The sequence below is a fragment of the Electrophorus electricus genome, chromosome 15 (assembly GCF_013358815.1).
Source record: "Electrophorus electricus isolate fEleEle1 chromosome 15, fEleEle1.pri, whole genome shotgun sequence".
NCBI classification, from domain to species: Eukaryota; Metazoa; Chordata; class Actinopteri; order Gymnotiformes; family Gymnotidae; genus Electrophorus; species Electrophorus electricus.
In genome coordinates, this window is record NC_049549.1 from 17144217 (window position 1) to 17159216 (window position 15000).

At 47.4% G+C, this 15000-nt stretch overlaps 1 protein-coding gene across 3 annotated transcripts in view; it reads left to right on the plus strand.

Moving 5' to 3' along the window:
* Window positions 1–15000, plus strand: part of cadm1b (cell adhesion molecule 1b) — a 96019-nt gene that overhangs the window by 50998 nt on the left and 30021 nt on the right. For 2 of the 3 annotated variants that reach the window (XM_027022398.2, XM_027022401.2), the window contains exon 2: window positions 10413–10433. The exons of the other annotated variant lie outside the window; for it this stretch is intronic. In XM_027022398.2, coding sequence (XP_026878199.1) covers window positions 10413–10433 — 21 coding nt within the window. The remainder of the gene's footprint in view (window positions 1–10412; window positions 10434–15000) is intronic. 3 annotated transcript variants of the gene reach the window in all.

The following is a 15000-nucleotide window of genomic DNA, read 5'->3' on the forward strand; positions in this document are numbered from 1 at the left end:
GACACGGAGATGGTGGGAGAGCTTTCCTCCTTGAGTCAGAGCGAGGCAGCTGTTAGTCACGGTGTGCCTTTCCACACACTTAACAAACAGCAGCACACAGAGAGAAAACCAGGCCGTCTGTCAGAGTTAGCCTGCTCCCGCCTGCGGGAAGGTTCAGCTCAGTTAGCAATCAGAGAGAGAGAGAACGAGGATAAGAGGCAGAGAGAGACAGACAGAGAGAGAGACAGACAGAGAGAGAGAATTGCTGTGAGGCAATGGGAAAGATGCAGCATGGAGAGCCAAAGAAAAAAAGGGCAAAGCCGTCACAGAGAGAAGAAGTGAGAAACTGACAGGAACAGTGAGAAAGAGAAACACACAAGAACAGTGAGAAACACAAGAACAGTGAGACAGAGAAACATACAAGATCACTGAGAAACACAAGAACAGGGAGAAAGAGAAACACACAAGAACAATGAGAAAAAGAATCACAAGAACAATGAGGCAGAGAAACACACAAGAACAGTGAGAAAGAGAAACAGACAGGAACAGTGATAAAGAAACAGAACAGTGAGAGAGAGGAACAGTGAGAAAGTGAAAGAGAGACAGACAGAGAGGCAGACAGAGAGAGGCAGAGGCAGACAGACAGATAGAGGCAGAAGCAGACAGACAGAAGCAGACAGACAGATAGAGGCAGAAGCAGACAGACAGAAGCAGACAGAAGCAGACAGTCAGAGAGAGGCAGAAGCAGAGAGATAGAAAGAGGCAGACGCAAACATCCCCAGAGGAACTCTGAGCCCCTCTGTGCTGTCATGAAAGGGATTTATGCTGATTTGAAATGTCATTCATCACCAGGGTTAGCATTAATAACCTGATGAGGACTGAACTAAGAGCCATTGTTTTCACAGTGCCACTTCACACCTTTAAACACGGCAGAGATGTGTTGTGAGCTCCTGTGTCATGCATAGCTAATGAGGGCCTTCCCAGGCGAGAAGACCAGCTTTGGTGTGACGCCTCCTTTCTAAGCCTAACCTGTGGAACAGTGTGCCAACGCTGGAGCACACCCATTGGCATCGAGGTCTCAGGTTTCAAACTAGACGTTGCTCCACTAGGAGGGTGGAAGTGCGCGCGCTGTTGCTGCAGGCATGATGCTCTACCTAGGGACGCCCCACCCACCCACCTGTCAGGAAGGAGCATAGTCAGAGTCTTAGTCAGAAAGAAGGGTACTAGTCTAACATGAGGGAGTCAGATCAGCAACAGGAGGAGGAGGTGAGGGAGAAGGTGTGGATGAGGCCTGGAAGTTATCACCTCCTGACCTCAGCCTCACCCCAGCACAGAGGTATGACAGAGACATTCAGAAAACCTGTAGAAATACAAACGTAATATAAAACAATCACAAAATAAAACAAAACACATTCAAGCCAATAGCCGTCCTGTGGTCAGATTTGGAGGATGGCAAGCTGGTGCATAGCAACTGTCTCTAACTGCACACACCCAGTGTTTCTAATAAAGTGGGCTGTTACTGTTGTGATGGCTGCATGTGATTTTAGTAAGAACTAGTGATCTAAACCCTAGTGATCTAAATGTTAGTGATCTAAACACTAGTGATCTACCCATGCCCCTATTCATTAAATCATCAGCACTTATACATGTCCTTGGAAACTGCTGTAGTCCTGCAGGAGTGCATGTGCTCAGTGTGTATGTGAGGTGGGTGAACTTTGAGGTCTTTGCTAGTCGACCCATACTTATCTGTTTGGGAACAGAGAGGTTAATCGGTCGCACATGGGGGGGGGGCATTCCTAACCTCGTGTTTTCCGAGTCGCACCATTTCCAGGTCACGCTGCTTCCTGTCATGTTTGGTCTTCTTTTACAACGCATTTTACCCTGGCCAATATGGTGATATCGTTGGGGAGACATGGGTTCATTTCAGAAACGTTTACCGACCACTGACTGCACTGTGGTGGCCTGTGAGATCATGTGCTGAGGCCTCTGATTGGACGCCACGGTTTTATTGCTTTCTTTATTATTACTGTTTTTATTACTAGCCTATTGCCAAGAGGTCATCGTCAGACTTCCCTCCTCTGCTAGCCCAATGCGTAGGCTGGCCCTGTGACAGCACTGCTGTGCTTTAGAGTGTAAAAGTGAGACTTTAACACAAGCTAAACTTGTCGTGTGCCGAAGGTTCGTTCCTGTCTGTAGGCCACGCTTCCTTCAACAGGTTCCAACCAATAATCAGTGACGTGATGGATAATAGCAGTTTGGGAAAAATGACTTTCAAAAGGGATTTTAGAAACGACAGTCAGTTAACGATGAGCTTTTAATGCTCTGTATCCTTCTCCCTTTATGGGGACTTAAGATCGTACATTGTGAAATAAAAAAAAAAAGGATATTTGAACAAACACAAAAAACAAAACTTAAACTGTGGATATTTGTATGGGGAGGACATCAGGTTGTTTACTAAAGAGAAGAGTGTGTAGAATTCACAGAAGGCAGCACTGTAATCCAGAAACTAAAGGCCATGTTTTGGCTGGGAGGCTGCTAGCAAGGATTTATGCAAATTTTATGTTCATGTTTTGTTAACTGTATCCATAATTTGGCTTTAGTTTAGGCTCAAGAAGCAATCCAGTAATTATTAAACTATGAATTTTAAAGTGCTTGCAGAAAATGTATTCTCTCCTGCTTACCTTTCATGGCTATCAATCAAGCACAACTGGTAGCTGCAGTGTTCATGAGGTCTGTCTTTAGGTGTTAATGAGGTCTGTCTTTGAGTGTTCATGAGGTCTGTCTCAGAGTTCATGAGGTCTGTCTGAGTGTTCATGAGGCCTGACTATGAATGTTAATGAGGTCTGTCTATGAGTGTTCATGAGGTCTGTCTTTGAGTGTTCATGAGGTCTGTCTTTGAGTGTTCACTAGGTCTGTCTTTGACTGTGTGGCAATGAACAGATTAAACAGAATAAGATATGGAGAATGATATGGGAGATACAGTGTGTGGGTACAGTGGGTTACCTGTAGGTCTTTGTTTGAAATTCTGTCCGTGGGAGCTGCAGTGTGGCAGTTGCTGGACTGTTTCTGCACTGTGCAGATGGGTCTCCACTCTCACAGCCATGCTGCACTGCAAATGACACTGTTTCTATGCACCACTATAGTGTTTTCATACTATGGCGCCTCACAGGAACCAGCATGACCGGCCTCGGACCACGGGAGTAAAAATATGCCCAGTGGTCAAATGAGAAATGCCGAATCATGCATTTCACAGAGACCTTAGCTAGCCACCTTCGTTGTCCGAGAGGACTGGCTTCTGACGTCTGCCGTGCTTGCTCATCGGTACTGTATGTTTCTATGGTAGCAGTCATGGGGTGGGGTGGGGTGGGGGGGGAGAGACTAATTCGCAGTGGTTGTGTTTTCAAGTCATTCTGTGTTTTTTTTTTAAAAACGTGCTCTGATTATAAAGCATTCGTTTAGCTGATGCACATCCCAGAGCAAGAGAATCAGAAGGCTCCGGAACCCTGCGGGCAAATCCGTGTTCATATCATTACCAGGAACATCTTTACCCCCTAGTACAGATGGGAGAACAGGACCAGGGAGGTCTGCTGTGTGGAAACCGTTCTTGTCCACGAGGTGTAAGGTTGGAGTTCTCACCCAAAGCACCTCTGAGGAGGGCTCAAAGCCCAGTGGCACTACGATTGCTTTGCCATACTTCCCATCCACCCACAGGATGCCAGATGGAGGTTAAATATGAGCTGTAGTGCGCCAGGCTTCTTGCCAGTCAAATGTGATTGCTACGAGAGGCAAATTAACAGCAAATTAGGTAAGCGGGTTGGGTAATTAAACCGTCAATCAATAAGACACACTTTTACCCCAGCAGCAGGTAAAGCGACGCATAGGCTAAACAGGAAATAGCACGTCAGTTCAGTTCGTAAGCGCAATGCTTCTTCCAAAGTCACAGAATTTCTTCTTCCGTTCAAGGTACAGTGTGTAAATGCAGTTTACGTGTCTAAACCTGATTGTGGCACAAATGTGACTTAAACAAATGTAACGACATTCACTATAGTCCCTTGTTTTGATCGGAATGGTGCTTCGTGGTGTTTCGTTGAAGGGGAGGGCTTGGTCGCAGCATTGTAAGAATGCAGTGAGATCACACTGCAGAAATGGCAAATGATGAGCTGTTATTTGCCCTTTCATTAGAATTAAGTGGTCTGTGATACGTCAAAGCCGGATGAGTTTTAGAAGGCCTGAACAAAACATTCCCCCCTGATTCACAGCAATTTATAATTCACACATGTGCAAGTGTATAAATATTAAATATTCATCCGTGTCCAGCTCATAGGCCCCAAGGAATTTTCCACCAGAACACAGTAAGAGTTGCTGCCTGTGTTTAGGGAGAAAATGTCATTTCGTCAAAGACTGAATGCTTTTCATTTGCTCAGCGTGATCTTCAAAGAGTTGATTGTTGAATTCTGTGGAGATTTCAGATCCCATCGCGATACACAGAAAGCAATGGTTTCTCTCATTCCCATAATTATTTGGCCCTTAGAGCCTCTATTTCTTCTCAGACCCCATCATGACAGGCATTTAAAGTACCAATTATGGGCAAATATGTGCACAGTATTGAGAGCGGCCGCCTAATGTGGTCCATCTGCTAGTGTGCCAGCATGCGGCTGCCAAGGGGGTCCAAGCCACTCAACGTGGAGGAACTACAGGCATGCATGACCCTTGACCCTTGACCCCAAACATGGCAGCTCCAGAGGAACAAAGAGGCACTTGGTGGGCACTTGGTGCTTGGACGTCCTATAACTAGTCCTTTTGCCAACATTCTACATCCACTGTAATGGTTGTGTTCTGTGATGTCCTGTTCTGAATGGAGGTTACAATAGATGGACCGGTGAGCAGACCAGAGTAGCACGGTTTAAATATGCTGAGTCATGTCTCAGTGTAGCATGGTTTAAATATGCTGAGTCATGTCTCAGAGTAGCACGACTTAAATATGCTGAGTCATGTCTCAGAGTAGCACGGTTTAAATATGCATTGCACAGACACATGCTGAGTCATATGTGCATCGTGCGTTCCTGCACGTCTTGCGATACGCTCCCCACACACCTCAAAAACAAATAAGACCACAGTACTGGCGATGTTTCCATCCCTGATGACGCCTCCCCCCCCTGCCGGCCTGATTGATGCCGGTGCTCTGATTGAGAGAAAGGGAATGGGAAATTGAAAAATTGTGGTCACAGATTGGAAACTCACCGTTGATTATAAACTGTGGGACGAAACAAAGGCTTGTACCTTCCGATCGCTGTTGTCTTTTCCCTTTGTGCCACGCAAAAAACGCAGCAGGTGTTTTTGACAGTTGTCTGATTGCACTCACTGGCAGACATTAAAATAGCTAACAAACTGATGTGGAACTTTGTTTTTTGCGGGGTTGTGGTGAGGCGCCTGACCGATGCTGTTACGTTTGCTGGGCGCAGTGACTGAATGGCACAGGTGTTGTGGAGAGACACGGTCTCTCTCTCGTGTATCGAGCACAGTACGTCTTCTGAATGATTAACCATAGTGCTATAATAAGGTTAACAGCTATAATAGATCTAAAATTATGAGTTTGCTAGCATGCTCATTTGAATTATAAAATGCTACTGTAATTAAAGTAATAGAGCAAAATAAATTTAGTCATTTAGTTAATTCACAGTTATAAAGAATAAACACATTACTGTCAGATAAAATGTGTTAAAACAGTAGGGACATGTATGGCAGTGCATTTGAACCTTAAGATTTTAATCAGACTAGCATTCATCAGACGGCCTGCACAGACTGATGGGTAGAGGTACAGGAAGAGCAGGACACCGTGAGCTGCTCTGCGCTGCATCTCGAGTTCCACCAGGGACTCCTCCACCCCCCACCCCCCACGCCCTGTTAGTGCCCGCCGCTTCTCTCTGTGGTGCTGTATCTGCCCCAGGACTGTGAGCAGAGCCCTCTCATATGTTTCCTAACTGAAGGAGTAAGAGTGAGAGAGTGAGAGAGAAAGAGAAATGAGAAAGAGAGAGTGAAGCAAAGAGTGAGAGAGTGATAATGAGAGAAAAATCCAGAATGAGAGGAAGAGAGATCGAGAGAAAGAGAAAGAAAAGAGGGAGTATTGGAGAGAGTGAGAGAGAAAAGGAGAGACAGAGTGATAGAAAGAGAGAGAGAGAACTATTGTGCCATTTTTTGTTGAACATGCGCATCATGGCGTGACCATTATGTCAGAAGACTGAAGAGGGCGAGCGTTGGATTAAAGCTCTTCATAAGTGCGGCGTTGTAGCCTGGAGCCGCTCTCAGATGGCCTGAGATTCCTGGTACTTTGTTCCAGCTGGGAGGTGGGAAGCTTTGCGAGGCACAGTGGCGATCACAGCTGAATTCAAATCACTGTATGTGCACGTATGTACCCAGAGGGGGTCCAGATAAGCTTCACATTCAAGATGACTGTTTGTGGCTGGACGCTGGGCGTGGCTGGACGCTGGACATAGTTGGATGCTGGCTGTGGCTGGATGCTGGCTGTGGCTGGACACTGGCTGTGGCTGGACGCTGGGCATGGCTGGACGCTGGACATAGTTGGATGCTGGCTGTGGCTGGATGCTGGCTGTGGCTGGACACTGGCTGTGGCTGGACGCTGGCTGTGGCTGGACGCTGGACATGGTTGGATGCTGGCTGTGGCTGGACGCTGGGCGTGGCTGGACGCTGGCTGTGGCTGGACGCTGGACATAGTTGGATGCTGGCTGTGGCTGGACGCTGGGCGTGGCTGGACGCTGGGCGTGGCTGGACACTGGCTGTGGCTGGACGCTGGACATGGTTGGATGCTGGCTGTGGCTGGACGCTGGCTGTGGCTGGACGCTGGGCGTGGCTGGACGCTGGCTGTGGCTGGACGCTGGGCGTGGCTAAGGGGTAGTGGGCACATCGCTTTCCTACGTTGTCTTTGTTCTTCTACAAGGCATTTACAAATGTCTCCTTAGCATATTGACTGTAACAGGCCACCGACCGCTGGCAGCTCGAACTGGGCTTTTATTTGTCTCCCAATATAATTACATGCTTGCTGGCTCTTAAAAATACATTTGATACTAGAAAAGGTAAAGTGTAGTAAGATGGACTGTGAGACTAATCTCATGCTTTAAGACAGCCTTTTGAAACGTGTGAACTGGAGAACTGATTCCTTGCTGTTCTGTAGAACTCAAAGTGAGATTCCCAGCAGCCATTCTTGGGTTGTTGTTGTTGTTTTTTTTTTAAATTATTATATTGTCGGTCATTGCCAGTTAGCAACCCCTCCCTTATCACAACAGCTCCATGTGTAGCCAGAAAACCTTTGATGCAGCAGCTCACACAACCTGGCAGTAAATCCCATTGAGCCAGGAGAAGAGCGCTAAGGGCCCAAACAGACACCCACAATTAGCCAGCAGACACCTGTGATTGGGTGTTGTCACTCCATATCGACTAGGAGAGACGACTTAAGACATCCCTCCCATCCAAAGCGAGCGTGGCCAATCCCTGCTTTTGCCCACTCCAGGCCGGCTGCGGCTATGCGGGGAACCGGGCTCTGGACCTGGCGATAGGACACAACCCTCTTTGCCAGCTGAGCCACTCACAGTGGTGCCTCCACAGTTAGAATACACAACCGCATCCACACAACAGAGGAAAAGATTAAGCACAGATCAGAGAGCCAAACAAAGAGGCAAGCACAGCGTTCTTCAAAGCCACGGTGGTGTGCTGCTGGGCGGCTTTTCTTAGGACCACCTAGGTCTTAGGTATTTTGGGATATTGGTTCACTTAGATCAAGATGTTTCCATTGAAGGGTCGTTTTAAAAAACAGAGTTACTCATACTGAGTTACTCAGACTTATATGGACGTGCTTATTTTAGTAATGTTTTTTTTTTCTTGCATGGAAATCACAAAAGGAATTGCGTAGTGAAATGAAATGAATTGCAATCATTTTCTGCAATCGGATTATCTACTCCACAGCGCCAACACGCTCAAAGAAGAAAATGAGGCTACGTTTTACTCCACGCCAGGCGAGCCGAAGCGCGCACGCAGCCTTTGAAATAATCCTCCGCCGGCGAGGACTCATCTCCACCTGCGAAAAACAGATAACAGCACGGCTCTATCCACCTAGATGGCATCAAACGGCAAATCTGGCCATCGATATGGCGCCGGAAGAGTGACAGCGGTGACATCTAATCACCGTCCCGCTGACAAGTCATAACTCCTGTCTGGTGCACGTCAGCTAGCTGAGCGATGCGCTTACGGGGCCCCAGCACGGGATGAGAGTCTGTGATAGAATCGTTGGCCTCGTTCTGTCGGTTATAAAGAGTAACTATAGTAATGGCCCTCTCTAGAAAGCAACTTTGCTGGCAACATGAACAAATAAGTACTGCTGACAGTCAAGGATTCCTGCATAACCTACTCAGCTAGAACAAGTCCTAGTTAGTCTTCACTTCTAATTAGATCTCGATGTTTTTTTGAAGAAGCCAAAATATGTCGATATTCAATTAATATTTATTATATGGCCGAAAGGATGTGGACACCTGACCACTGCACATAGATGAGCTTGTTGGCCACCCCATTCCAAAACCATGGCTATTAATATGGAACTGCCCCCCCCCCCCCACCTCTATAACAGGTATTATTAATATGGATTAGGGTTAAGTGGGGTAAAGTGCGGTTAAGTGGGGTTATGGTGCTCAGTGGGTTAAGTGGGTTTAAGGTGTTCAGTGGGGTTAAGTTGGGTTAAGGTGTTCAAGGCTACGTGCAGGCCACTGGAGTTCCTCCACACCGAGCTCATTGATCCATGACTTCATGGACCTCAGGAAGCACAGTCATGCTGAAAGCAGAGAGGACCAGAAACAGTCCAAATCCTTTGCACACGCTGGAAGCATTTCAATGACCAAAACGTAGCATTAGCCTCACCCTTCCCTGGAACTAATAAACCCAACTCAAACCCTGAACAACAGCCCCAGACCATTACCCCCCAAACTTTACTGTTGGCGCTATGCATTCTGGGAGCTAGCATTCTCCTGGCATCCTCTGATTAATCCATCAGACTGTCAGATAGTGAAGCATGATTCATCACTCCAGGGAACACGTTCGCAGTGCTCCAGACTCCAGTGTCAGCAGGCTCTACGCCCCTCCAGCTGATGCTTGGCATTGTCTATAGTGATCATAGACTTGACTGCATCTGCTTGCCCGTGGAAACCCATTTCATGAAGCTCCAGACGCACCAGTGACGGTGCACAGCTTGTTGCTTCCAGGCGCAGTTTGCAGGCGCAGGAGTGAGTGATGCAACAGTGGGAAGGTGATTCCTGCGCGGTACGCACCCGACAGACCAAACTTGAACTTGACCTGCTCTGGGACGTTGCGCGGTCAATTGCCTCATGGTCGTGCTGCTACTGCTATTGTCCGTTCGACAATAATCTAGCAGGGCAGAAATTCCCAAACTGAGTCATGGCAAAGGATGAGGAACCATGGATGTGTCGCATTTAAAGTCCCTGAGCTCCACTCCGATCCTAATGCGGTTGTTTGTCTACGGAGTTTGCATGGCCTTGGTGCTTGATAGCATACACCTGTTAGCAGTAGCTTCAGTTACATGTGAATGAATGAACCCAATGAGATCTTTATGTAAGTTCATGTAAGTTGTAGGTAAGTAGGTTAACTTTACACGTTACTGTATTACTGATATTTGTTCAGAGTGTATACACATAACCTATATGCTCCATAATACATGTGCAGGCGTGTGCACATATATATGTGCAATAAAGTGACACACGCCGCATACCCAGTGCTACACGGCAGGCCGTGTCATCTTTCTCTGACAGGATTTAAAAGCTTCACATTTCTTTATGCGTTCCAGGAAGTCTGGAGACTATGTGCTGGTGTTTTAGTTTAATATCCATCGCTCCGAGCTGCTAGAGCTTTGTCTGTGTCTGAAACATTTATGGTGTGGTGCGAGAAAGCGTCTCCTGCCTTTGCTGTGTTTGATTTTGAACACAGATGCACCAACCCAGTCTCACGAGGACGTCTTTCCACCAGGACCGGACCTCGTGCTGTTATTTTTCTCAGCAAGGCGCTCGGGGGGTGTTGTTTTTTTTTCTCGCTCCCCTCTGTTTTCGGTCTCTCATGTACGACGGGGAATGTCACACACTCTACACTCCTCTTCCTCTCCAGTCACCTTGACTCAGAGGAAGATGACAGAAAAGGAAATTCAAAGCCCTTGCTTCACCACTCAGAACAACCGCCAGTGAAATTTGTTCTCACGTTCTCATGCTAGTCGCAGGGCCGCTCGCCAAAAGAGCCGACGTCGTGTTTGCCGTGAAACGTAATGCACATGAAAGCGGAGAGCGATGGCTGTTCTGTGCGTTTCTGATCGGGGATGAAGGTCTGTTAACACATTCTCCATGTTTCATGTCCTCATGCTTCCGCAGGAGCTCCCCAGACCATAACAGGTAGGAGCTGTTTCTTCACCAACTGTTAAACCAGTGTCATCTTCTGTCTGTTCACATTTGTGTATGTGTGTGTGCGCGTGTGTGTGTGTGTTGAATTATAGTCTGTGCATGGTTGGCTGTTCTACTGCATGTTATCCCAGTAAAAGGTTCCTAAATGACACCCAGTATCCTGCATTATACCAGTGTGTACCAGTCTATACCAGTCTGTACCAGTGGCTTTCCAAAGTAATATGGAACTTGCCAGAATGTTGGTCACCTTCCAGTCATCTGATCTCCTGAGTGTGAGGCAGAGTGAGTGCTCTTAGGAGCTGTTAGCGACCAAAAGAAGGCCGTGGCGAACAGGAGGAAATGAGGTGTCTCGACTGAAGAGACGCGAGGAAGGGAAAAGGTGCGATTTGAACAGCACGGGCTTCCTTAACAATTCATACAGAGAAAATCTATTCAGAACGGTTCCTTCACAGTAACCATAGCTGTGATGCAAGAGATTCACAAGCCCTCCCACACACTCGGCTGCAGCTTCTCTGGGACTGTCTAAGTTCAGTTACAAAATAAAAAATGGGAAAAAAAAATGAAACACCTCCTGCACAAGGACACGCGCATTCCAACTTTACATGACACACATCAATAGGACCAATTCAACAGCAGTGAACAGAATGGGATGAGTGGGAACAGTGTCTGTTCTGGATTACTCTCCGGAAGGTCTGGGGCATGGTCTCCACATCCCAGAGTTGACCTGGGAGGTGTCCAGATGTCCTCCATGCAGTCAGCTCTTTGAACATGAAGGACAGGCTGGAAAACGTGGAATCTGCGACCGTGGTAACTGGCTGTTCAAAGGCGAATACCTGAGGTGATGATAAATCACAATAAATCAAAGAAGTTGCTTTTCATAGCTTTGTACACCACACTTCTTTTAATAAGATACTATGGAACAAGCAATCTGCTTTATTTCAGAGCATATTTTGAGCAAACAAACAAAACCCAGATCTTTAAAATAAATGTCAGATAACTAGTTCTCTTCTTGTGGAAATGTTTAGTCCATATGGGATTAATACTTTAAAAAATATTTTAAAAAACGGTGAAAAAAGAATAGATGAAACAGATGTTTAATGAAAACTCATGTATTATTCATTTTTCACACGGCACCTCTATTATACAATTAATTTATTACTTTTCCTTTGAGATTGACTGAGTCAGTAGTCACATTTCAATCAGATCTGTTCAGCTGGAGTTATGACTGCACAGACGATCTGGATCTCATTACGTCCTTGTTGAACGCACAATGTCTTGATCGCAAAATTCAGTTAAGTCTCCAGATCCAGAATTGGGACACGTTGTATTCAATTTTTACATTTGTGCGACATGCCCATTATCGGCGGTGTAACAAATGTCTCGGCTAATCCCCGGATCCTTTCAGATTGAGAGCAGATCGGTTGCGGCTGAGTGCGGGCAGATGGTAGATGCTTCATAGCTGTGGGACGCGGAGAGATGAGAGCTCAAACAGCAGTGCTCTCCTCTGAGGATGGGATGAAGGGGGCTTGTTGCGGGAGAATGTCTCTCCCCTCCACCACTCCCACAACGCCCCGCCCCCTCCCGACTGCCCTCATTCCTGCCTCCAAAGCCCCTGCGCACAGCTCGCCTGATCCTCACCTCTCCTACTCCTTCGTCCGTCCGCGGGCGAATCCAGGCCACCGCGCTCCTCCTCGGCGCCAGGGGCCGGGGGGCTGGGAGGCAGCGCCGCACCGAGCCGACAGCCCGGGAAAGGGATCTCCACAGCCAGTTTCTAAAAAAGAGAGATTGCACTGGGAGCCCTGCTATGAACAGGAAAGGCAACACACACCCCCAAAGTGTTCCCTTTTCTCTCCAAGCGTTTAACTCACTAATTAACACTGCACTATCTATAGCGCCGCATTTACCCGGCACGTTTCACTAAGCCTACGGAACATATTGACATAAGGTTGTCATCTCTTATGTACACGGCTGAGACTAGTTCAGATCACCTATAGCCCTGGATCTTTCCAACGGAGACGGTTCCCATCTCCGGAAGACAGCGAGCCATGTTTGTTTTCGGGTGTTTATGGAGCGTGCTGGCTCTCAGGGTGCCACTCAGGTGTGCTGCTCCACTCCAGCTCGGTGGAGGTGGGGGCTACCAGAGGTCGCCCAGAGCCCGTGACCGCCACGCAGTGCGGGGGGCCGGATTGGCATGCACGCGGGCAACAGAGAGGGGCAGAGCCTGGACCTGGTTGGCACGCCCCTGACAATGTAACTCCTTGTTTTCGGTGCTTGCGCTGTAGGTGTCTGCCTCGTGTGGCATGCTGGGGCCGTGCCAGCGCAGGAGTCGTGGTTTATGTATTTGAGCTTAATGCTGATTAACCGACTGATGCGTCTGGGGAGGTCGATGACCCCACGCACATGCCCCGCCTTGCGCAGTGCTGGTCAATCTCGGGCAGATCTTAAAGGAGAGCTTTGCTGCTTTGCAACCTATACATTAATAAAAAATGCATCCTATTGCTTCTGACGGTGTGTTGCGGCCTCGTCATTAGCCGGGGCACAGAGAATCTGGTCTCACTGATTTATACATAGTCCAGAAGAGTGATCCTTTAAGCCTGAAAAACCCCAGATAAATCTCCCTCTGAAAAGAAACTCAAACATGTCTTTTGATGTCCTACCAAGTAACAACCATGCTTTCTATTAGGCCTTGTTGGCTTTTCCCCTCTTCTTTTCTTGTGTGTCCATATACAAATGGTTCACGTGTGCACCAGCAGTGCAAGTTAACCTGTCCTTCAAGAACCAGCTGAGCTTAATTTGTAAAGAGCACGGGTACACGCAGGCCAATCTCCCACCTCAGACGCAACAGAGCTTCTGCACACATTCAGCCTGTAATCACATAAGCCACGATGACTAAAACTCAAACGTGACATTAAGGCCTTCTGTTATGCAAAACATTTTCTGAATAAATAGCTATAAAATACAAAAGACCCACATGACTACAATGCTTGCCGTTTTCAGAAGGGAGATGTATGGGCGGATTTGACGGCTTAAATGACTGCCCCGTTGGACTGTGTTTACACTTCACAAGAAGCCGAGAAAGAGTGCTGATGTTCTCCGCGCTAACGCTATCACCCAGATGTATTATGCACAGTTATAAATGATGTACAACAACAATTTTAATAAGGCGGTCCACGGTTTAAAAATAGCGAAGCCGTCCTTTAAACGTAGAGGCAGCGAGGATTAACCAAAGCCGAAGTTACATCCTTCTTCATTCATCTAAATATCACGGATCACCTTTACCGAGGACAAATGCGTTTGGCAGGTCAATAATTCTGTGGGTTTTTTAAGAGAACAGTAATATTATAGGTTTCAGTTGATCTTTTTCTCTGGAGTATTCTCTTTCCCCAACACACACACACATGTGTTTTTGGCGCCTCTCGCTGAGACTCTGGCAGCCTTTCAAACCAGGCCTGGAGGTTTTTGGGGGTTTGTTTAGCTTCTTTTTTTTAACGCACTGGGTGAGTGCGGCAGGGTGAACCCACCGTCACGGACATTCAACCCTGGGCATGGTGGCGGTCTCCAGCAGCGTGGCACGTCCCGGGCGCCCTCGGCTCGCCACGGTGGGCTAATATTATCCCCCGGGCTCCTGCATAAGAGCGGCACGCCGCGGCTGCTCACTTTCGTTTCCGCCGTCATCGATGGCGCCCTGGCCAGGCGAGGCTGAATCCCGTTAGGGTGGCTGTCTCTACCTATCGAAGAAGGAAAATTGAGATGCTTTTGTAGTCTGAGTAAATATCAAGGGAGGGTGAAGGTGGCTGATTGCTCAGCCACACACATTTGCATTGGGTGTTCTCCTGCAACCAGCGTTAAGGGGAGCCTTCTGCAGTGTTTGTCAGCATGAGGCATTTGAAAGCATTCTCTGGTATTTTTCATGCTTCTCAGCTCTAGGGATGTAAATATAGAACAAGGTGACTTGCTTTTTCACTGTCTTCACCTGGGAGGCATAACAGAATTCAGTTGTGAATGTAAACTGGAATGATTGAGTGCAATGTTGGTTCTAATTAGCAACTATTGTATGCTTGAAGGGAAGTACATCAGATTCTCTGTGTGTGTGTGTGTGTGTGTGTGTGTGTGTGTGTGTGTGTGTGTGTGTGTGTGTGTGTGTGTGTGTGTGTATGTGTGTGTGTGTGTGTGTGTGTGTGTGTGTGTGTGTGTGTGTGTGCCTGGCTTACAGGGCAGGGCAGTATTATGCCATCGAAAGCTTACTGTTGCTTGGCAGCCTCCATCACCATGCGTTTAGATGGAGAGGTCTGATAAAGTTTTGCCGTAAGCAGCAATTACTGAGCGTCTGTCAGGTTCGATCTGTGGGGTTGTAACCCAGCTGTTCCGTGCTCTGCTGCTATACACTGCACTAAAATCAATACGTCCATACCCACCCCTGAGACAAAACACTTTTACATCGCATGTGCAGTCTCTGCTACTTTTGTCTCCTCTTCCTGTACCCTGTACAGAGCACAGTGTGTGTTTCGTTTGTTTTTGGGTTGACAGGATGCTTGGACTTTCTGTTGTGTATTTTCTA